Raw genomic sequence first — 24,812 nt, 5'->3', positions numbered from 1 at the left:
TGCCTCACAAGCTTCTGTGCACATCGAATAAGAGGCGGTCAGCACAGCGATGAAAACAACAGCGAGATTTGTTCACTTTGATTGAATGTAGTTAGCTGAATTACGTACGCGCTGTGTGGTTCTTACTTGTGATCTATAGGAGGACAGACAATAAGTCATCAGCATATATATTGACCTTGACGAGGTACACGCATAAAGCTTCTCCCTTGCACAATTGTTAGTTAGGTGCGGCAGTGGTCAAGGAATGGAATGCTTTCGGTTTTTCAGAGCTCCTCGTTGGTCTCGAAAACTCTTCAAACTCGTGTCACCCTCTCAACCGATTGGGCGCATGGCTAACACCGGCCATGACCACCGGCATTTTTCTCGAGCATCCCGTTAAAAATACAACAGCAGATTCAGTTTAAATATGAACAAATAATTTATTGAGTTACAGATTTTGATGTATCATCCCTACAGACACCCCACAAATCTACCAAAATAAGTTTGAACACACCGAAAGAGTTTGCAAACACAAGATCCATGAGAAACGATTTGCCACTGAGGACTTAAGCATGGTGGTACATAAAGAAGAAATTTTGAACGAGAAAGAGAAGCACTAAATAGCGTCTACATCTGCATCTTCTACTTAGGAGGTTTCCATGGCAAACGCAACTTTTGGAAAGACCTTGCGCCTTGCTGACGTTTTGGTTTGGTACTATGCGGAGCAGAAACATAAAGGAAGACTATGTAACAAGCCTTTGAAGCTGATACATGGTCAGGCAAAAAACAAACAGAAAAACAAACAGAAAAACAAACAAAAAGTAAGAGCGGGCATGTTTTTGTGATGAACATTTCAGTAAGTATACCTCACCAAGTCACAGATATGATAGGAGAAATACAACAGTGAATTCAATCACCATGTATTCAATTTTTCACATTTGGAAATTCAGTATTTTACAACGATTTGGGTAAGTATTCTTTATCTCCACAGCCAACGACTACATAATTGTAAGGCTTAAGAGCTGCTTAAGAATTAAATTGTCTGATCAATCGCCATGACTTAACACGCAAAGTTCAAATTACCACGGTTATGATTATGTAGAAATTTCTTCTTTACATGTACCCTTTTCAGACCGCCCATAAATAACTTATTAGGGACAAGAAAAAGAACGCAGGATTTCTCGTGTAATGTGATAGCAGCCCAGGGTGAGAAAGAACATTATTTACCATCGCTCTCTTGCCTGAATACATAGACCCTCTGCACAAAGTAATTAAAGCTACAAGTACTGACTGTAACCTGTCATCTAGGAATAACTCAAGTGCGATTTTTTTCATGCAGATTCAAAAAAACACAAACTAAAGAATCACACTAAAAAGTTAGTCAAACTTTGAAACATGAAAGTAAAAAATCGAAGTCAACGACAACGATAGTTGCATAAATAACGAAGTATTTTTTACAACGATACTCTTTCCTTTTTACAGTAAAATCACTATAGAAAAATAAAACTCTAGATCTTTAGTATGAACTTGGTGCAATAAATTGCGACATCCATTTAAACTTTTATAAGTTAATCTGAACATCTTCTAACCCCAAAGGAGATACCACTTTGTTCTTTTTCTTCAAACTGTACTTTCTATCTCGAGTGGTAGCACTGCTGATGGACTCGGTTTCTCCGGAACCATCCGAACTATGGGTCGCGTCGCTCTCGAGCGATGTTCTCCGATTTCGAAAACCTTCGGGATTGTGACTGAACGATCGGCGGAAAAGCGACGATTGATCACTGGTGAGACGTAAGAAGGGGCCTGGATCCGATGCATTGAGCTTGTCGTCTGCGTTGTTACGTCGGAAGCTTGGCGATCTTGGCGCAATGGCGTTTGCTAAATTATAACCAGCCTTGATGCTCCGCTTTATTGCCTCTTTGATACACTTAACCATCTCTCTCTTTTCTTCTGCAGTTCTGCAAAAATGTCACATGAAACCTTTCAACACACACCGTCTCAGGAAAAGTACGGTAACGGGCGCTTGTTTAAAGGTCACCACTCTGAGGATACGTTATGGTTCAAATATTTCTTCCAAATAAAAACAACGACTTTGGTGGGAAAATTTTAAAGGATCAACTGACAAAAGTAATCCGACTTTACATTGGTTTGATCATACTTAGTGCGGTGTAATTGGTCTACAAAACTCACACCTGCCTCCCCAACCGTTCTTTACGGTGGCCAAATCACATAACACGCTCAACCGACGCAGCATCACAGCTTCTTTAGAAACTTACCTCCTCCCCCCTCCTCCCCCCAACTTGGTTCAATCGTAATTTGGATACTCGCGTTTTTGCGCTCATCAGCAACTTTCTTTGTTTTATTTTGAGTTCTTATTGACTCCTAATAGTTCTATTCGTTCTGAATGGCCAGTGTGGTCACTTTTGTTTTGGTTTTATGACAGTCGATCGAAAGGTGTTTTATCAATTGACCTTTTCACATCCAGACAGGAGTGAACAAAGTGAGTTTTCTTTACAATATCAGACCATTGTCTAGCAGAAAGTAACGATAAGAAAAAAAATATATAAAAGAACGGAGTATTGCAAAATCTAACACAAAATCTCAAAGCTAAATTATAAGTAATTTATGGCAGAAAGAAAGGTGAACTATTATTGAGGTCTTGTGAATGAAAAGGTTGATATTAATATGTCAAGGAGAAAGTCCTTTCCCTCGCAACAACCAACGGACAGTTCAATACAATGTACAATTGAAAATGAACCAGTATCAATATTACTTGTTTGCAAACACATATGCACATTCTTGTCTGCCAATCTCTGCTGTATCGCTAATGTTCACCAATTCCCACGAATGTATTGGCTCCGGACCTGAAAGGAAACACAATTTTATGACCAAAACAGGACTGAAAACATGAAACACCGATCAAATGTCAATGACATAAATGAAACTTCCCTTTTCCACTAGGACATACTGTGCTGTATGGCAGCTCGTAACCTCTATAAAAAATCCCCCCTTATTATAATTTTCCAAATAAATCGTGGTCTATTATGTTAAAAGGTATTTACCTTTCCCTAACATCTGTTTTCAGCGTCAATTTGTAATCTTCTTTACTATTAACACCACTCGCTTAACCGACCTAGCATCAGAATGAAAGCTCTCCATACTGTTCTTTATACATTTCCTACTCTTCTTGAGTTTGCGATTATTTCCTTCATTCTCGTTACCTTAATGTTTGATTCAGGGTAGATACTGTTGGGAGAATAAGGTTCTTATCTCTCTTAGGGGTTTAAGGGGTAAACATAAATCGGAAATTTGACAACTGATTTCGCCTCGCACGTATGAGGGAAAAAAACAACATTTTACCAAGGAAATTAGAAAATCACTTTGTGGCCTCGGTAAGGACAGCGTAGAATATTACATGTCAAGTTAACATACATCACATACCATCATTTAACCAACAGTGGTCTCGCACAACCAGTGAAGAAGCTGGGATAATAGTTTTAAATTTGATTTCATCCGATGATCTTAAAGAAGTGGGCTGAAAAAGAAAAATAGACACAGCTGTTAATAAAGTATCTGACGAAGGGCTAACGCTCGAAACGTCAGCATTGAAACTCTTGACGGTGGCCAATTTACGTTTTCAACTCAGTTGATAATACTAATTACCTTGTTATACTCTCCCACCGACGCAGCACTACAGTTTCTTAAGAAACTTACCCCCTTTGTTAATAAGGTACATGTGTACTAATAGGGAAATGCGAGACAAGAACAACAAAACCCTGTCTTCGACTCACCCGATCTTTTTCTTTCTTTTTCTGTTTCCGCTCCAAGTAAAGAAGAATCAACACCTTTTCAAATGCTGTTGTGAAGGTAGAACAAAGTACGGAATTTCAGGTCCAGATAGACGTACTAAAAACATATTTCTACGGAACGTGAGGGTTAAAACGATGTAAATATCTTCGGCACAATCAAAGGGGCAAGGGCAGTACAGTAACCAAAGCAAACAATACTTGTCAAAGACACCATTACAAATAACGGACCTATCTTTATCGATGCTATCTTACCGAAAAGATGCATGGTCCCTGGAGTCATCTTTTTTCCAATTCTGGGAGAGACTGGGTACTTTTTAAGCGTTCCACTTTTCAGTAGGTCATCCGGGCAATTGAGCCAACGAACTTTCCCATGATGTGTCAGCCGATCTATGCTGACGTCAGCAAGCTACCACAGAAAAATAATTGAATGAACGATTCGGGAACATAAAGGGGAAGTATGTTTTCATGATTGAGACGGTAAAGCAAAAGATCAGCGTGGACTATGGAGAATTTCCAAGGAAACAATCCGGACAAATACTATCGAACTTCGAGGGGACATAACAGAGTGTCCTTATTACTGAAATGTTAGTCTGTAAACTTGAAAAAGAAAATAAGTCTCAATTTTGACTGAACATAGAAAACAGTTTGTAATGAAGGGGTGAAAGTATTAGAGAGGTGCACCTGCTCTACCTTTTCACTACGATATTTAAGCCACTAAAAACAATATGTACGGCTATCGTTTGTTTCTTTCTGTTTGCCCTGCTTCGAGTTTGGTGAGCTCGCACACTATCTGGAATTCTCGCGCCTACCTCACCTAGACGTGGATATTTTTTGCCATCAAGATAACTAAATTCTTCCATGGTCATCCATCGCAAGCAAGCGTGTATCTTTTTTACTTTTTTTACGATTAGCCCAAGGTAACTGTGATTTGTAATTTACCTCGAATACTCCAAACTCTTCAATCAGTTGATGAAAAACCGGTGAGAACTGCTCTGTAATCCTCTGCATCTCGTTAATGTGCTCAGCAACTTTTTCAATTGCAGTCACAGCCTCTGAAAATGTGAAATTCTGTTGAAATCCTTATCTGCATCTAACCAGATAAGTAAGCCCCAGCGTATGGGTTGTTGAGGTGAGACATATGATTCCTTACCTAAAAGGCAATTATATTCTTCACTGGAGCTATCCAGGAGCTTTAAGATTGTCCGCAATAGTAGAGGGTACCTTACTACGCGCTGCAAATAAGAACACGTTTTATTAGATCAATGGCAAATTTGTGTATGACAAAAACAAAGAAAGATCGTAAATTCTGAACTCGTTCGTCGAACAAACAAAAGATGTTAGGAATTAGTCACGAGCGTTGTACCAAAAAGAAAACAATAATATACCGAAAAAAAAGAAAGAAAGAAAGTAAGTAAGCTTCAACAGTTCATAGCTCCGCTACAAGTATACTTAAGGGCAAATTTCATATTTGGCACACCAAATCTCAGCTTCATGCCAACCTTAACCCAACCAGGTAAGGAATACTGGCTAATTAACATAATTAGCCGCTTTATACGAAGCAGTAAATGGGTAAAAAATAACTTTTTCTTTTCACCTGAATTGGCTTGATAAGGTAAGATTCCAACGTCCCTGAATGCTGATTCTTTGGATTACGGGCATGAAGGAACTCATGCAGCGCCGTGTTTGATCCTGAAAAAAAAAAAAATACAAAATCACTATCTCCACAAGCGACAAATAAATTGAGCATTTTTATAGTTTCCTGGGCCATTCCAGGCGATTTAAAAGAAAAAGTGTCACATGCAGTTTCTATTTCTAAATACTAAAGAAAATAAAAAAGGAGAAGGACGTCGCACAAAAAAATTGGACTCTGGGATCGAGAATGTGAAAGGGAAAAATGGAGTCTCAGCCCAGTAGTTCCATATGACTAATGCCTGGGAAACGAGACGATCGTAGATTGACAGATGGATCTCTAAATCGCTTTGATCTTTGCATTCACAGAACAGATAGTCTCCTTCACAGCCGTTGTTTGGTCTCGCCACGCGTTCTCTCGTCCACCACCAGTGGAAGAGAGAGGGCGTTGCGTGACGAGACCAAAGGAGATTACAGAACAGAATAAGGGAGGTAAGTTTCTAAAGAAACTGTGGTGCCGCGTTAGTGGGAGAGTGTAACAGGGTAATTTAGTATATCAAGTGAGTTGTTGACGTAAATTGGCCACCGTTAAGAGCTTCAAAGCTGACGTTTTGAGCGTTAACCCTTCGTCTTTCGCTCTGATGAAGGGCTAACAGAACAGAATACCCGCTGAAACCGGTGGATCTTATTTTGTAATGCATACCTGACTGAAGTAGTTCAACAACCCTTGAGTGACTGGAACAAAACGCACTGTAAAGCTTGAAATGTTCCGTGTAGTTGAAAAATGTCTCTCCGATCGTGTATATAACGTTCTGAAAGTAAAATAACGCTAAATAAGACACCTTACAGATATGGGAATCTCGCGTAGGGTTCTAATTAATTCTTATCCCTATTAGATCTTCACGAAGTTTACGACACAAAAAGGAATCTCCCGTCGAATTTCATTTTTACGCAATTTAGCGAAGAAAATGATTGAGGATTCTATTGCTTCTCCTTTAATACTACAACGAGTATGGTCAAGAGCCACTCTTCCAACCAATCACATACAAAACAAGAACCACTCACGTCTTGGTCGCTTACTTTTTTCCTGCGCTCAAGGCACGTGACATGAATTGAGTCCTTAGCGGCTTCTTGTGCTGGCATCATTTTTTTTTTCTAATTGGCCGCGGTAATAACTTCGGTTTTGTTTGTTGAACACTCAATCGAAAAGTGCACTTTCATGTTATGGCCTCATAGTTAAAAAGTAGACTCCTAAGATACCTGAAATTGTTCAACGGCACTGAACTCTTCAAATCCAGTCTCTGTTTCTACTGGCCTTTCAATTTCCTTAAGGAATTTCACTTGAAACTCTAATATATCATGAACAGTTGACACTAACGCTTGAACCTTGATTGGGGCAGAATTAGAATGAAAAAAACGTCAGTGAAATGGTATAACACCATTAAATAATTGACTTAAAGAACGAGAAAGAAAGAGAGAGAGAGAGAACGATTTTCACTAGAAAATTGTAGCATAAGCCTACCTCTGATTGTGACATGAAGTTTTCATCTTTCATGGGGTCAAGATAACGTTTAAGTAAAAGTCTCAGATCCTAAAATTAAGCATTAATATAAATTTATTCATACGTTTTTTGATTTTTAAGGGAAAATGTTGTACATCAATACAAACGAAACTTTGTAGCAGGACATTTAAGGAAAAAGATGCACCAGAAGCCATGTTGTTTTCATCGCCACCATGAGAGTTACTCATGAAATTATTCCACTGACCGCCCTGTTAGACCACAAAGAGTGACTAACTGTTACCAGATTGTCTTCAAATAAGCTGAAGATTTGACCGTGACTATAGAAGCCGACATTAAAAACACTCTGGACGCACACACAAGCAATCTGGACGCACACACAAAACCAAAACACAGATAACACCAGCTGTTGCTAAAACTATCGCAAAAAATAACCACTACAGTCAAGAATTCCTATGTCTATAGCTTTTCACTGTTCAAAAAGATTGCTTATAGCTGGGAAAAAAAGAGACTTTGCTGCGTCAGAGGTGAGTGGCCAGGTAACTAAGCATGATTCACAATGGTGGCGCGAATTCGCGAATATTCGCGCGAATTGGTGGCCGCGTCGTCAAATCCCCGGCGGGAAAGTTTTTGGCGGGAAAACCACGTTGTCTGTACAAGACCTCTGCTTTCAATTTTTTGTTTTAGTAGTTTGCTTTTTTTTCCTTCGAAAGAATAATTTGTGGATGTCGTTCATGTTTACCTTCACGTAAGATCTTTCTGTGTCGACAAGTTCAATGATAACTTTCCGCAGCTTTTGTGCTTGGCTAAGACGAACACTCGGCTTGGGTTCTTCGTCGTCTGAGTATTCCACCTGCCGCCTACAGAACAGCGTTACCTGTTCAGCACGCTGTGTGTGAACAAGAAAGAGAAAGAGTTAATTGTTGTTAATCGTCGAGTTTTGGACATAACATTTAACCCAACAAAATAAAGACAACCCACGAATGAAGGCACTGAAATGTTCGCTAACCAGAAGTTTTGGGCAGCAGGTAAGCTTATTTGAAAGGCGACACGCACACCATTTTCAAATAACAACATAATTATAACACGACAACATGAATTCTACATGACTTTAAAATCTAAGACAGTTCCAGTAAATATACAGTTTGACTAAATAATGCAGTTTCGCCTGGCAGACGGTTCTGCAATACGGTTAGCTTTTATTGTTTTATTAAAGCTAGACAAAGAAGGTACCTGAAGAAGTTCGTCCACACTCTTGCCGGATGGTATTGACGAAGGACTACTCAGGTCTTCGGTATAGCTTGTGATAACGCTTTCCGTATCCACTGCAGAATCTTCGTCGAAAGCTACGACAACAATACATAAATAAATAGCAAGACCAAATTACTTTCAAAATTAATCCTGAAGGTAACTACTTCGCCTAAATTGGTGTTAATTAAAACCTCTATGGAACGACATCGCCATGTTTAAAGTCACTTCGAAAAACAGAAGAAGCAAACATTAATCATGACGGAAAAAGGACGGCTAAGAATGAAGAACATTTAAAAAAATAATAGTTAATGTAGAATTTGTAAAAATTTCGGCTCTATTTTTCAAGAAGTCCAAGCTGTAACGAATTTAATTCCTTCCAGCTTTTCCATTAAAAACTCTTTGGTTCCTTACATAGGACACTCCTCATAAGGACATCTTTGGTGACGCACATACACACTTAAAAACTTGAGTCAAAAGCATAAATATATATTTCTACTTCAATTTATAAAGAAAAGCCCTGGGAAAATCACTCACATTGAGGTGGAGGAACAATGAGGTCACTTAGATCTTGCTCAGGAATTGTATCACTGAAAGAATAGGAAAACTGAAGCTATTAACGTTAAAAGTGACTACAAAAAATTATCAAAATTCTTGCGCCTTAAACATCTACGGTAACTAATTGTTTGCATTTCCACAACCATATTACACAATATGAAAGTTTGGTGTAGTTGACTTTCTTGAGCAACATTTGTCAGCATTTGTCATCATCAAGTTACATTTACCAACATCCAAACAGAGTACATCCGATGGAAAAGTAGCAATCTAATGAAGGCTCAAAAGATTTAAAGTGAAATTAGAGCCCAACCTACTTGTAATAAATACCATACCGTGAGGATTAAACATTGTAATAATATGACAACTTAAACTTTTTTATTAGCCCTTTTCTCATCAAATTGTCCTAGAGTGTTCATCTGTCTATATGTACATTGTGTCTCATCCAACAATACATGCAACTTGCAAATGTAAAACAATGCGCAATCCTCCTCTTCTCTTTTTCGCTAACTGCTCGGTTGTTACCTTATTTTAGGAGGCGGCTGAACAACAAGACTGGTGATAATGGCATCTGATGTCACCTTATTTGCCACTGGTGGTTCATCACGGCATGAACGCAGTAACAAGGTAATGGATGGGTCTAGAAAAGAACAAAAACCCACATGATCCTTTCTGTAGTTTACATGATGTAGCTATCAAGATTCCACAGTGTGATCTCACAGTTCAAAGAAAGACATTAATCAAATGTTGATGCATACCCTTAAGCGCTTCTCTGAGATCTTCCACTGCATTTTCTACTTCTTCTACTTTAATATCATTTACAGCAAGAATTTCATCTCCAGCCCTAACACCTGACATAAAAAATTGCTATTAGTCAGTTTACAAGTTCCTAATAAGTATTTACCTGTACACTAAGTATTCATTGACTCCACATATGAGGAGATAAAATGCCTCCCAAAATGGTAACCCTTCCTGAGAGTTCTTTATTTTGTAGTTCTTTGCTTACCTTGAACATGTGCTAATCTCCCTTCCTCAACTGAGCTAACCACAATGCCTTCATCCTTACTCTCCACTGATATACCTGAAAAATTTGTATTTAATATTTTTAAAAGCATGTTATAGGAATCAAACATGCTAGATTGCAGTGCCTCATAAAAACATACTGTACATGAAAGCAGGCACAGTTTTTATCACAACTTGATATTGAGAGTTCTGACCATACATGCCTTATTTTGAAGTGAAATATCTTAATTAACAACAAAACACGTGTAGCATTTGACTCAATAAGAACTTGCACCCCAGAGAGCAACACAATGACAAACAAATACTTGATAAATACATTAAAAATAAAACAACATAAATGATTTTTTATGCACCAAAATATTTCATGAAACATATCTTATAAAAAATAAAAAATCATAAGTACAACTTGCTCAGATGTCTACATGTCACCTACCAAAATCAAGCCTATCAATCTCCATTGAACGTTCCAACTCTATAGTAAAAGTACACTTCTCACATAACCTGAGACAGTTATAGTTCTGTTGACAGAAAATCATAAAGTCAAGAGTAAAGATACTTGAACAACCATTTTAATTCAATGGTAAAGTCATTTGACCATCAAAAGATAATATGTATCTTAAGGCTTTACTAACATGACTCTCTAGCAAAGAATCCTGGAGGGGAATGGTGTAGTCTGCAATAAAAAAAAAAGTTAAAAGAATTTATTTTGATAAATCAACACAGTAAAGTTGACAAAACTATATAAAAATAATCATAGTATTGTGTTTTGTTTATCAAGAGATTTTACAGATAAAAAAATCATTACTAGTAGTACAATTTGACCATACAAGTAAATTAAACTGTTTTATTATTTGCATTTAACAGCTACCCTTATTTTGTATGCTTATGTTGATTAGGGTAAACATTACTTAATCATTTAAATCAATAACTAACAAAGATGCACACTTGACTGCTTTACGGATCCTTTGTCTAAGCTTAACTTTCACTACTTTAGATTTTGGAAAATTTCTTAATTGAGAGCAAAAGATGATACTGATAACATTTTCTGAAAACCAGTTTTTTTTCCTTACCTGTTACACCTGAATCATCTTCTAATCCGAGTTTAAGGTAATAGGCCTCTGGGTTCAGTTGACGTTTGCTACAAGTATTTTCAACCACCTCTAATATAGTCATTTCATTGTGTAAAGGTATTACAGTGCTTTGATTGTTATCCAGGCTGATGCGGAGAAAGTTTCCAAGGTTTTTCCAGTCTGAGTGACTTGATGATAAAGAGCTGTTCTCCACCAAGGCACCTTCCTCCTCTGGCATATCATCTATGCTATCTAAGTTCGGTTGCAATTGTCTATGGGAAAAAAGGGAGTAATTAATAACATTCAATTAAGAGGCAATACAAGTTCTTTGAGGGAGGCAATACAAGTTCTTTGAGGGTACGTTTATCTGAAGTGGTCACTCCTACCGTTTTAATCTTGGTGTTCCAGAACCTTTTCCAGAGTAACGATCCCTGATAGACTTAACACTTGCTGCATCATTGATTCTCAGTGATGTAAGCAAAGCACTTTTCAGCTTGCCTACAGAGCTAGCTGATCTCTTTGCTTTGTTCCTTGTTTTTACTTCTGCATCAGTGCTCGGGTCTCTAGCACTTACAACAGCATGGAATGACATAACTGAAAAGATATTTAGTCTTGAAAGGATCTGTTTCGTGTTTCTTGAAACACAAGCTAGAAGTGTCTGAGGATTGGGTAATTGGCTGCCTTGGATGGCTGCTGTGTAGCACTGAAGCCGATAGAAGTCAATGTTGAGCTGTTCTAAGTTTTTATCCCACTTTGATATCTGTAGACAAAATACTGGTATCATTACCCAGGTTTTAAAGAAGAAATCCTCTTTTCTTTAGTTATTTGCAATGGGCATAATTTCAGGCTGAAATGCTACCCACTGAAAATTAAAAATTTGCATTTTTTTAATATTTCACCATTGCTGAGATTAATCAAACATCTAGGTGAACCAAGATTGTTTCACTCTAAACAAATCTTGTGTTCAGTTAACAAATTTTCAGTGACTCCGAAATTAAGTTTGGTACTGATGTTATGTCTACATACCAGTCACATCATGTGTTCCATGCAGTCACCTGTATATTAAAAATATCTTCATTCATGTATTACAACTTCAGCTGGCATTAACTTTGGACAGTTCACCTGATCAAGAAAGGCCTGTTTATTCTTGGAATCAGTAACAACAGTGGACTGTAACTCTGCCATTTTCTTAAGTTTGGAATCCGAAGATATTTTCTTTTCAACTCTACTGATCTCTGTTGTAAGAATACGTAGCATTTCATGCTTTCCCTTCTGTCCTGCTCCTGCCAGGACTGATGCAGCCATTGAATGTATTGCTGTTATCCAGTTCTCAAGATCGGTCTGATTAGATGCCTTGAAATGGAACCAATTGGGAAACAAAAATTATTTCATTGTTTTCATCCAAAGTCTCCCTGATTTAAAATTTTTCAAACCACCTCCACTTAGTTTCTGTTTTGGTTTCTACCATATATACAATTAAAGAAAACTAAATAAAAACAAGGCTGTTGCAGCTACACTGCAAGAAGTTCATATAGAGCTGGAAATTGGATTGTTTTTTGATGTGGGGCAATGTTGTTCTACTATTCATTCATATACATACCAAACCCTTTATGTCATGTCTTAAACTTAATTAACCCTCATACCACTCAAAGATGGTTAGGTTGTTCAGGTGAATTGTAAACATACATATTTTCCTGACACAATTTTCTCCATTTTCTTAAAAATTCAAACGTAGTCAATCATTTAATGATGAAAGAAACTTTACCTGGAAGAAGTATCCTTCCCCAAGTCTGGAGCTAACACTAAACACATGATCTAACTTGGCATGTTCTGGCACAGCTTGGGCAACACAGCCATCAATTTCCAATGAAAAATTTGGTTCATCCAAATCCTGGGGACTTACAGTCTTTTCATTGCAAAAATAAAAATTCAGGGCACCACTTTTGAGTGACACCCAACATTTTCGCCACTTCCTATCTGATGCCTGCTCCACTTTGCTTGTCTTTACTCTTACAAGGACGTGTTTTACAGACAGCCAGCCTGCCTTACGAGTTGCACCCCCCTGACGTGACTGAGCAATTCCTGACTGTGGTTTCAAGTCTGTTCCACAGCTACTATTAAGGTCTCCTTCATCATGAAATGAGGCACAAATGTCCTAGAAATGAAAAAAATAATTATATTTTAAGCATGATAAAGTGGGTGTGAATTTTGAAAAGTTAACAAGAAATATATAAAATTGCATAGTTTTAATTGTCCGTAACACTGCATCGTGGAATCAAGTTTTAATGGGATTTTAGTTCTCCATAGGAACAACCTAATGTTACTCAGCACAAAGATTAAACTGTCAAGTAAAATCTGAGGAAGAAGAGACTGTACACAGTATGAACTGATGATGAATGATGAAGCTGTCCTCCTCTGTGTTTCTCCTTTGTCTTATTTTCTTCCAAGTTTTCCCACAGCAAAGAGCCCCTAAGCATCTTAGAAGAGGCACCTTCACACACGTATAGTAGTGGATTGATTTGTGTGCCTTAGTGACTTTTAATATATCACTAAAAAAATCAGGAAAATCATTAATTCCTCAGGCTTTACATGAAGGAAGCCTGAATGGAAGCAAAAGAAAAATTTGAAGGACAAATTTCCAGAATCATCCACTTACCACAGGTCTGTCATTAGCATTCAAATCAGCAACAGTCTTAAAGTAGCTCATTTCCAAGTCATCCACATCAGATAAGTTACTCCTGGAACTAACTGAGTAATCTGAGTCACTGGCAACAGATAAGCGTGAAGAAAGATGGTTTTCATGAGAAGGTGAAATATGTGTCATATTACGAGAGTCAAGTGAATCACTACCAACATCTTCCATGCCAAATCCACTGTCAGGGTCACCATTGCTTTGTAAACGGGGTATTGGTGTACTTGTGCGAGAACTGATAGGAGTATGTGTTTCTGTAGCTACAAGGGTACTGCTGGACTGGTAGTGGTCACCAATGTTATTACAGAGAGTACCATTGATTGGAGATTTGTTTTTTAAATCAGTGTCATTAATCTGGATTGTTGGTGTATCAGAACTCCCTTGGCTATCTTTCCTTGATTGTAACTGCAAGTGAAGAAAACACAGAGTTATTTTTATAGTTATTATAATAGCCCATGACAAAGTATGAAGACTTCTTAAGGACTTTGATTGCTACCATCAAGCTTTTTTAAACTCCCAAGATCTAATTGTTAATTCTTCCCTATAGCTGCTACACATTTCCTTGTAAAGTAGTCACAAGAATTTGTTGTCAGATCAAGAGAACAACTTCTTCCAGATAACAGGGTAAATAGGTATTATCAACTGAGTTGGTAACATAAATTGGCCACTATAAAGAGTTTTAAAGCTGATGTTTTGAGCATTAGCCCTTTGTAAGAGCAAATGAAAAAGGGCTAAGCTCAAAATGTCAGCTTTAAAACTCTATGGTGGCCAATTTATGTTATCAACTCAGTTGATAATACTTAATTACCCTGCTATCCTCTCCCACCAGCAAGGCACCACAGTTTCTCTAGAAACTTACCCCCTTTATTCTTCCTGGTAAGTTGAGTATTTTCATCACCCATTTAATTTTCTGGATAATGTATGGAATATAATAGGGAGAAGTTACATGTTTATCACTTCTGGGAGTTTATGGGATAAGTATTGAAAACTGAAGTGACAACACAAAAACACTTCATTTTTAGCTGCCTTTTCTTTGCTTTGGAAGCTGTTTAAATAATTTGATCGGAGTTAGGAATAACATTTCTATTAATTTATTGAAAGCTTCTAAATGCCATCACTGCTTGTGGATTGTAGTGATTTGACTTTGACTGAAAAAAACCTGAGCCAACTTTCACAAAAAAACAAAAAAAAAACCCACAATCACAAAGCTAAAAGAAACAAGAAGATACCTTGGTCTGTCCACCTGATTTTGGCTGATTGGTCAGTGATAGATTTGATGATGATGTGGTTGATGTGGAACGCACCCGTCCAGGCTATTAGCAACACAACACATTGTTCAGAGAAAACTATGGCTATATTTACAGTACATCCAATCAATAATGATGACACTGGTTTTCACATCAACAATTATTTATACCTAATTGTTTTTATGTTCAATGCAACAATGATTAATATATAAAAGAATACTCTTTACCAGCCACTAGATTGTTGCTTGGTAAATGATTACTTACAGAGATAAAAAGGTGACATATGTAACCTAAAATATCATACTCTCATGGACAGATATTCGGAACAATGACACATACACTGCAAAAATCTAAGAACTTCTGAGCTTCTTCTTCTGATACAAAGTTCAGTCCCCATGCATGACTCTCTGTAAATTTAGTAAAATTAAAAAAAAGCATATCTAGATTAGATTAAAAAAAAAGCATTCCAAGATTAGAGCATGATTGATCTCACAGTGTATAAAAGGTCAGTAATCATATCACTTCATGATACATTATTTTACATGCTTTTGCTGAGAGGAAAAATAGATTACAATAAATTTCCAAAATTCTCAGGTTAACATTATTTTTACATTGAACAACATCAATTGAAAGATATCACTCATAATGAATAGGTAACCATGTTAGAGAGGCAATTTTTCAAATTACTGTTAATTAATACTTACTTGATTTACGATTTCTCCACTGCACAAAACACTCAGATGTCTTCTTGAGCCGAATTTCTGAAAAAGTTTTTAAATTTTAAAGTTATAAGATTAATATTACATGCAAACACTTACAATATCCAGGATTTCTCTCATAAATATTCTACCTGTAATGTTGTCAAGTAACAAGAAATGTAATAAGCAACAAAAGGAAGAGGGTGAAGGTTTAGATAATAGTGATACAAAAATTTCTATAGTGCCCTATTCTAGAGCTCTAAGGCGCTTTACAATAAAATGTTTAAAGCAGTAACTTAGTAAATAATAAATTCAAAAAATACTACAGTAAAACTACAAATTAAAATAGCACTTAAAAAGATAAGTCTTTCTTAAAAGATGTAAGATTTAAACTACATTTTATATGCTCTGGAAGATTATTCCAAAGTTTAGGGGTACAGACTGAAAAAAGCATGATCACCATAAAATTTTAACCTTAGGTGTCACTAAAAAGTTCCTGGTTGATGATTGTAAATTCCTATAAGGCTCGTAAGTTTGCAACAAATCATGAATATAGCTAGGACCTAAATCATTTAGAGGTTTAAAAGTCAACAGTAGGAAAACAATCCTCTGCTTTATGGGAAGCCAGTGTAGTTCTCTCAGTAATGGAGTAATGCAGTCATATTTAGATCCACATATTGCACAGTTCTGAACTAACTGAAGTCTACGAATTAAGAATTTTGGAAGTCCATATAACAGAGAGTTATAGTTGTCCAATCTACACATTATGGAGGCATGTACTAAAATTTTGGTGCTTTCAGCTGACAAGAACTTCCTAATATGAGAAATATTACAATTGTTAAAAAAATGTGGATTTACAAATGGCAGCCACTCATTGTTCCATGTTCAAATTATTGTCAAAAATAACACCTATGTTGCTGCCAGTGTGAGAGGGATTCATAACTTAACCATCAATCGCTGTGAAAGAGAAGAGCTGAGAGACTGGATGATATTGCGATCTTATGACCAAAAGCTCTGTCTTGTCACCATTAAGTTTAAGTTTGTTCAAAGACATTCATGTCACAATATCATGTAAACATACTTCAATTCTTGGCACAATTACAGACAAATCAGAGTTGAACGAAAAATAAATATGAGAGTCCTCTGTGTAGAAATAATATTTCATATTATGCCTTCTTGTAACTTCACCAAGAGGAGACATATACAAAAGATATAAAATAGAGCCAAGAACAGAACCTTGAGGAACACCATAAAATAGATCAGACATGCTGGAACTAGTTCCATTCAGGCAGACAAATTGATTCCAGCCAGCCATGTAGGATTTGAACCACATGAGGACCCTTCCCTTGATACCAAATCGCATCTTCAATCTGTGGAGTAGTACACTGTGGTCAACAGTGTCAAAAGCTGCAGATAAATCAAGCAGTAACCAAATTACGGTGCCACCATTGTCCACAGCTTGCAATATGTCATCCTGTACTTTCAAAAGGGTGGTCTCAATGCTATGCAGTTTCTTATAGGCAGATTGAAGTTTTTCACGGAGATTGTTCTTATCAATATACTACATAAGTTAGGCCACAACCGTCTTCTCAATTAATTTGGAAATAAATGGAAGATTAGACAATGGATGAAAGTTCTTCAGGATCTAAGCTAGACTCCTTTTAAAGTGGAGTAATCATAGCACACTTAAGTGTATTAGGCATAAAAGCCCCCTCTAAAGAACAATTCACTATGTCAGTAATTACTAGCAACAAAGTTTATTAAGACAGAAGCTGGCAGAGGATCCAGAGCACAGGTTTTAACTTTGATTGACCTAATGAGATTAGCAATGTATTCAGTAGAGACACGTTGGAAGATCACAAGCTCACAGGGACACAGGGTAGTGGAATTCTCTGGGGGTAGATTTGAAGTATTAGGACTGCATGCAGGTAAACTTTCCCTTATAAGTGGTATCTTGTTGGTAAAGAAGGAGTTGAACTGTTCAGAGTGAGAGGTTTTCTGTATAATGAAGTATTAATCACTTGAAACAACTTTTGCTGGTTTCCATGATTGGCCTCAATTAATGATGAGCAGTAGGCCTCTTTCACATTTCAGGTCAAGTCATTTACAACACAACACTGATCTGTGTACAACTGATGCTTGGCATTAGTCCTATCAGTATGCCATTGTCTTTCCAGCCTTCTCCTCTTTCTCTTAGCAGCCTTAATTTCATCTGTAAACCAAGGAGCATGGTGGCAAAAGGTAATGGATCGACGGACAATGGGAGCATGATGATCCATTACAGATTGAAGAGTTGAATTGAATAGGTCACTAACTGCTGATAAATCTTCATTAAGCAGTGAATTGATTCATGCAGAATTTTCCAAATCAGAAGAGAATTTATCCATGTAGATAGCTTTACTCTTTAGAAATAATGATACGACCCTTGCAAACAACACCTCACCTGATGCTCACATTAAGTCTACCAGAATTCATGAAAATAGCACAAACAGGCAGATGTAGATGTGAATCAACACTTGAATCAGTGTCCCAGTTAAAGGGAAAAGGCACTATTTTGAGATTACTTTCAGAATTAGAGATGATTATTTTTGTACAATCAAAAGGGAAGTCCTTTCCTCATAAAATGCATAAATTTACCACTTTTTTTTCTAATGAACCAGAATTAAACAATCATACTAACCATTCAAGTTTATTTCTGCACTAAAGACAGTCTCATTGTTCATCAATGCTGTTACAAGGAACACATCTCCTGTTTCCACCTACAGAACAAAACCAATTCCTCTCACAAGACAGACACCCATACAAGCAAATACAATAAGCATGTTATTTATAACAATGCAAACAGACAAGTGAAAAATGCAAAATCCAATGAACATCTTTCATGAAAATTCATGAGGCAAGATACATTACTGCCATGAGGTTAGCTCCACTAGTATTCCCCAGATGACAAGGTGGCTAGAGTGATTCTAAAATTAGAGGCATCTGCAAAATTGTCCTCCTTTACTTTATCAACTGCCACATACAGTCTGGCCAAAGCCCCCCACAACATGTTATGAAGCACACAAGTACTTATAGTAATGTGTTATGTAAATACAATATCAATATTATTTTTACCTTCTTTCTGTGAATGGTAATTGGTATCACACTTTCTACCACAGGGACCCATCTCAAAGGACCATCATCTGACGACAAGGTATTAACTTCTGCAAGGGAACTATACAACACAAATGTAACATGATCAGTCCCAACATAGCCACTGATTTACCGTAACAAGTTTACCTTAAATATAAAATTATCTGCCATAGTGAGTAGGGGAATGATTCTTAACTAAATCAAATGTCATTGAAAAGTAAAGAAAATATTCACTACCTTGAAAATGCTGCATAAGTTATGCAAATCCATGTGAAATCAATAATCATTGTGTGTCATAACACTTATGGTTACTGTCAACAAAATGGGATGCCTTCCAAAAAAATCATCCACGTGTGCTTCTTTTGAAGAAACCATAGAAAACTAAATTTAATTATTAAATTGATGGTGTTTGCTTTATCGAATTACCAGCCTTCACGTTACTGCAGACCTTGAAACAAACTGGACAGTATCACTCAGCAGATAAAAAGCTAACAAACTGTGTGATGCTTTTCAAATATTTCTATTGGTTCCTGAGAAAATATTTTTTAGAGTTGAACAATACAAAATATTTTGGTTGTCATCAAGCTCTGAAATGTTGCAAGAGGAATATTTAGAATTTCCTTAAAGCCTCACACACTTCTGTGCATTAGTATCTGACAAACATTCTGGCCAATTTTGATGAAAGTCCAACAAATCTACATACCCTATTAACCTGTTAAAGTAGAGGTACCTCAGGTAAAAACAAACCTTGAGTTTTTGGCCTCCAAAGAAATTCACAGTTTTGCACCTCATTTTAGCATGTGTCAAGCCAGTCATGCCAATGACCAATGAAATGCAAAACTGAACCCCTAGCAAGTCTTGTGACATAGAGTTCCTTTGAAATTCATGGGAAAGGTCATTTTCCAAACCAAGGAACACAAATTTAATGAAATCCAAAATTCATTGGGAAAAGCAGAAAGAAAAGTAGGAAAACCAAGCCAGGGGAAAGAGAAAAACTTAACCTTGATTTCTTTGCTTTTGGGCCCTACTGCATCACTTCTCTTTTTGGCTGTTTGATAAGGACTCTTATTTCTCAACATTTTGCAAAATGCGTGACAAATTCCCTTTTGTTGTCGAGTGCATGACATGATGTAAACAAAATATGCAAATTGAGATCCCAGACCAAAGCCCACAGCAAACATCAACACTCTGCTGGAGGCCTTTCCAATTAAAACACCTTTTGCTTTTAAGTACAGGTTCTCCTAAAACATTCTTTCTTAAAAATATTGCATGTCAATAGATAAACTTTGGTATAGCATAGTCTTAAATCCCTACCTCCAAAATGACTGAGTTTGCAAACATAGCAATCTTTTCATCTGTTTAGAGCATTCAGCAAAATCTTTAATTCTCCCTGTTAGTCATTTTCTGTTAAAATAAGCTGTTTAATTGGTTTACTGTGCAGTTTAAGTTACTATTTAGCAAAAACTGTGGATCAACTCATTCTAAAGATGAAAATGAATTATTGTTTTTAAATTAAGCATCCCTATCAATAGAGATATGCAAAACAAAATGCAATGCCTCAACTGGTGACCATTAATTTAAAAAATTATCTTTCACTAAAAATTGTACTGCCCCATTTAAAAATTTCACTTGTGCCACAAAATGATTAATACAAATTAAAATTATATAAGTTTAAGTACTATGAAAGCCCCACTTTAGTTGCAATATTTTTAAACAGATTAATATAGAATTTAGAGGTTTAATCCTTCCCTGCATGGATGTTATAGATGTTATTGGCTGGGTGTAATGATCAGTTTTTCAACCCAACAAATGATACAGAGAATAAAGGCTAATGAAATTTTATTATCAGTATATACCTTTGTCATGGAGGTCAAATATTGCTGTCTTGGTTTTGGACAGTGTTTCCATATAGCCTTGCACCGTACCACATTGTTAGGATCACACTGCTAAGTTATTTCACAAACAAGTACTTTTTAAGTTGGTTGGTTCCCTACAGTTTTAAATATGTTTATTAGTGTTTGTGATCATGTTCATATTACTTGTAATTAAGAATAAACATTGCATGCCTTTGTGGGCAAACTGATCTTGTATGTACATAAACAATATTACAGATATATTATCATAATGATTCTTTACATCTTGTTTTAGTGTATTTAAAGTAAAAAAATCATCAAATAAATTTATACTTAAATGTAGATGAACAGCACCTGTACATCGACCCTTAATTTCACTCCAAGATCAGTGAACTTTTTCTATATTCAGCTCAAAATGCAATGAAATAATCATTATCACAAAACAGGTGACAAGATCAAAAGCAATATTGATGATATATGCAATATTGATACAATTCATGATGAAGTGGCCAAGTCTTGTCTCTTCAACAAATTCTCTAAAATGTTTAGAAAGCAGTGTAATTTTTACAATTTTTATCTTAATTAGCACCATTCCATAGTTTACATTTAATACATTTATGAATAAATCATGAAATGCAGGATCATAAAAAGAAAACAAAATTATGTCTCCTTTAACATCCTGCTGTAAATTATCTTATTTGTTGAATGAAATTTAAGTTAACTGAAAACAATGATCAGAACTCAGTTCCAATATATTTCAAAATCAAATCTCTTTCTTCATGATAGTTTTTAAATACAACTGTAAGTAATTTAAATAGTATGACAGAAGCAAACTAGCCTCAAGGGTAGACCTTCAAGAATGAACAGGCATCACCAACATGAAATACATACAAGAGGAGAAGGAGTTTGAAACAAATAATTCTATACTTCCACCATGCTGTGAAACAGCATGTGTTATCAAAGCCAGCTGCATGTCAGTGGGAATTTCACCAAACAGATAATCATTTTTTCTTTTAAAAATATACCTCTCCAAAGATTCATATCATTTACACACATTCATTCTTCCACCAAAAGCTGTTTTATATATCAAATACAACAAAACTTATTAATGGACTGTTGTAATGCCCACAATGCCTGATTTGAATTGTTTGTTATTTTTTAAAGTTGTGGCATAAATTAAACTACTGTGTTTACAGATTGCACAGCAATGATTACTTCAAAATACCTAGTACAATGATTTAATGATGATGTCATCTGTCAATATTTCTTTTTTAATAATCAATAACTTAAAAGAGAAAAAACACTGTCCGTAATTAAACACACAAAACTATACTGAAATAGTTGAAAAGCAAACATTTGACTCAAACAGTATAATAAAACTATGACAATTCCTTACCTACAGTGTAACTAACTGATGTTAAAATAAATTACTAAATTACTACTTTGCTTAAAAAAAATTTCAATACGCACAAAATTAAAAGAAATCCTTATTATGCAACTCCTATACCAAAACTCTAATTTCAGGGTTACATGATTTTGCAGTCAATGTAAAACACAGACTGCAGACTGTACACTGGAGGTAAAAGGCAGACTGAGGGTAAAATGCAGACTTAAGACTGCAGACCAGGGGTAAAATGCAGAATCAACCATGGCCATGGTTGCTATGACTTTGGGGTCACATAGGGTCACATGGGATTTAAAGTCAGTCAAGGCTAACCATTGCAACTGATACGGTTGCATTCACAACTAAAAATTTTCCTTTTGCCTCTAAAATTTATCTGTCAGTTGCAATTTTACGACTATTTTTATGCTTAGCCAAATGAAATAATAAAATTCAACAGTCTTGTGTCTTATGTTTAACTAGTAGTTGCCAAGGTGTGATGAAAGTCTATTGCTACTATTTTCAAGTCTGAACAAAGTATACATGAGCTACATGTATGTTAAAGCTACCTAGTGTTGCTCAGCAGAACTTTCATTCCTTAATAAGATGCATGAAAAAATTACTCAGTTCTGATTGATTAAGATAAATGCAGTTTTCAGGTGATTCAGTGCAGAAGAGGGTTAATTCAGTGCAAAGAAGTAACCAGACTGAACAATTCCTTATACTGTTTAGCCAGACTTTGAACTTATTTGCACCTTAAAGATGTGAAAATATCATTATATATTATTGTTTTGATTGTACATGGTTGTTTTGACCAAATGCACAATGTCACTTGCAGGGTTAGAATAAATCATTTTTGTACTTGATGTGTGCACTTTGCTTCTCCATAATTATAATAAGCTATCTCGTATTTTTTCATGCATATTATTAAAACGTAATCACATGATTTTCCTCTTACAATTTGGAATAAATATTCATTTTTAAATTTTTTCAAAGACCCCAATTTGCACTTGCTCCATGGGTTCATGGGATTTTGTTAGTCTTTGAAAAAATTAACTCATGCTTATTTATTCCAAATTGCACTCAAAATCATGTGATTACCCATACTAACAAGGGAAATGTAATTAGCTGGCTGTGAACTGCATATTAAAATGCTTACATTTCTAATTTTTCTTACCTCAAAACAATATGTTCAATGCCTAAACCATCTGAGGAAGTGAAGTTCAAAATCGATCGAAACATCAATCGCCATGACGATTATTGCCAGCATCTCACAACTTGCACAGCCTAGATCCCAGCTCACTCTTGAAGTTATTGTGGGAAAGCCGATTGTTTTAGAACCGAGTCTGCCTTTTACCCCCAGTCTGCAGTCTTCAGTCTGCATTCTACCCTCAGTCTGCATTTTACCCCCAGTCTGCAGTCTTCAGTCTGCATTCTACCCTCAGTCTCCATTTTATCCCCAGTCTGCAGTCTTCAGTCTGCATTCTACCCTCAGTCTGCATTTTCCCCCTAGTCTGCAGTCTTCAGTCTGCATTCTACCCTCAGTCTGCATTTTACCCCCAGTCTGCAGTCTTCAGTCTGCATTCTACCCTCAGTCTGCATTTTACCCCTAGTCTGCAGTCTTCAGTCTGCATTCTACCCTCAGTCTGCATTTTACCCCTTGTCTGCAGTCTTCAGTCTGCATTTTACCCCCGGTCTGCAGTCTGCAGTCTGCATTTTACATTGACTGAATGATTTTGTTAAAATATTTCCTTAAAACTAGGAATCATTGAAAGTACTTAAAGATGTTTTTAATGTTATATTTAAGGATTGTTGATTGGTCAAATATGTCATTTTGGTAATTTTCACTTTCTTTGTAATCAGTAGAGGAGTATTGGATGACTGTGAATATATAGAAACCATATATGTGAACTGCAGATACAGAAGTGAATATAAAAGCAATCTTTGCAGTAATGACCACTACTCAAGTAGTAGTGAAAATAAAGCCTGAAAAAGAAATTCATGGCTGTACGGGATTTGAACCTTAATGACCTCTACGATACTGGTGCAGTGCTCTAATTATGTTGGTTAAATTATCGGTTAAGTTACTTAGATATGCTCACCCGAAAGCTTTATCAGAATTAAGACCAAAACTTCTGCGGCAAATTTTTGTGAATAAACACGAGATGAAAGGACGCATCAAATAGTTAATTAAAAAAATGGAAAAGCACTCGAGAAGACCACAGAAAAGAGAAAATGATATTAGATACCTTTCACTGAATTAGGATAAACATCCCTCAATATATTGTTGGTGCAAAGCGTGAAATTGGACAAAACAACGATCTCCCTGCCTCAGTCTGGTTCCATGATCAAACAAGCCTATTAAAGCTGTCAGAAAACTTGGAGAGACTTTTTCAACAAGTTTCGAATTTAGTCGAAGAGTCTTCACGAAATGTAAACAAATATTAGAGCGCATGCAAATGACGTTGACAAAATGTTTACCGTATGACTTGAATGCCTCCATCTTTGCTCCAATTCTCGATGTACTTGGTGACTTCATGAGCCTCAAAACTATTTGCAGTTGAAGGAAACAAGCCGATCTGGCCCCCAAATTGGGGACCAGACGGTTGACTTTCTTTGTTTCCAATATTGTCTTCGTTTGTCACACTCCAGTCAAACTCCCATGGTAATACAATTCCATCTTGAAGATCAACACAACATCACGACCTTTCAGTTCAACTGCATGGCTTCAATTGAGTATTTATGGGGCCGGATGAAACCCTGCTAAAGAAAGAAACACTTGTGTTGAAGCTTCTGTAAAATGTTTTAGCTTAAGCCTTTCTTTCTGATTGGTTGGTGTTCCGGATCACAGAGAGCACACCGTCAAAGAGTGTCCCACTACTTGTTGCTTCAGGATCAAATCGTGAGGCTCGTGATTTGTCAATCCGAAAAAAATTATGCAGACTCTTTCTGACCATCTACCATAGTTTGACCAATG

General features: G+C 36.4%; 1 protein-coding gene and 1 long non-coding RNA gene across 2 annotated transcripts; one reads left to right on the top strand and one right to left on the bottom strand.

Annotated features, from left to right (window-relative positions):
• Positions 1-399: 399 nt before the first annotated feature.
• LOC131779937 (rho guanine nucleotide exchange factor TIAM1) lies at positions 400-24,529 on the bottom strand. Its single transcript, XM_059096555.2, has 30 exons — positions 24,317-24,529; positions 18,584-18,683; positions 18,150-18,228; positions 15,476-15,532; positions 15,111-15,178; positions 14,754-14,837; positions 13,489-13,929; positions 12,598-12,987; positions 11,955-12,185; positions 11,219-11,592; positions 10,833-11,104; positions 10,395-10,435; positions 10,196-10,280; positions 9,746-9,820; positions 9,498-9,590; positions 9,265-9,379; positions 8,722-8,774; positions 8,170-8,282; positions 7,679-7,825; positions 6,940-7,008; positions 6,678-6,803; positions 6,121-6,229; positions 5,383-5,477; positions 4,939-5,020; positions 4,728-4,840; positions 4,041-4,194; positions 3,771-3,835; positions 3,421-3,514; positions 2,753-2,843; positions 400-1,937 (listed from the first exon to the last, which is right to left on the bottom strand). Exons 3-30 carry the CDS (start codon positions 18,190-18,192, stop codon positions 1,541-1,543), a joined length of 4,077 nt encoding a protein of 1,358 aa, XP_058952538.2. The 5' UTR covers positions 18,193-18,228; positions 18,584-18,683; positions 24,317-24,529; the 3' UTR covers positions 400-1,540.
• Positions 7,825-19,224, top strand: LOC136283247 (uncharacterized). Its single transcript, XR_010718672.1, has 3 exons — positions 7,825-7,964; positions 9,275-9,366; positions 18,628-19,224. It is a non-coding gene; the product is annotated as an uncharacterized lncRNA (long non-coding RNA).
• Positions 24,530-24,812: the final 283 nt, after the last annotated feature.

This window comes from Pocillopora verrucosa, chromosome 9 (genome assembly GCF_036669915.1).
Source record: "Pocillopora verrucosa isolate sample1 chromosome 9, ASM3666991v2, whole genome shotgun sequence".
In the NCBI taxonomy this organism is placed as follows: Eukaryota; Metazoa; Cnidaria; class Anthozoa; order Scleractinia; family Pocilloporidae; genus Pocillopora; species Pocillopora verrucosa.
This window is presented reverse-complemented; position numbering and strand designations above follow the sequence as displayed.

What these genes read in the sequence shown, in the direction of transcription:
- LOC131779937 (XM_059096555.2), bottom strand. Translation starts at nt 18,192, where the DNA reads ATGAACAATGAGACTGTCTTTAGTGCAGAAATAAACTTGAATG. An exon ending in GGGAAGGATACTTCTTCCAG is followed by an intron (nt 12,186 to 12,597) that starts GTAAAGTTTCTT and finishes TTCCATTTCAAG; the next exon opens with GCATCTAATCAGACCGATCT. An exon ending in GCATATGTGTTTGCAAACAA is followed by an intron (nt 1,938 to 2,752) that starts GTAATATTGATA and finishes ACATTTTTGCAG; the next exon opens with AACTGCAGAAGAAAAGAGAG.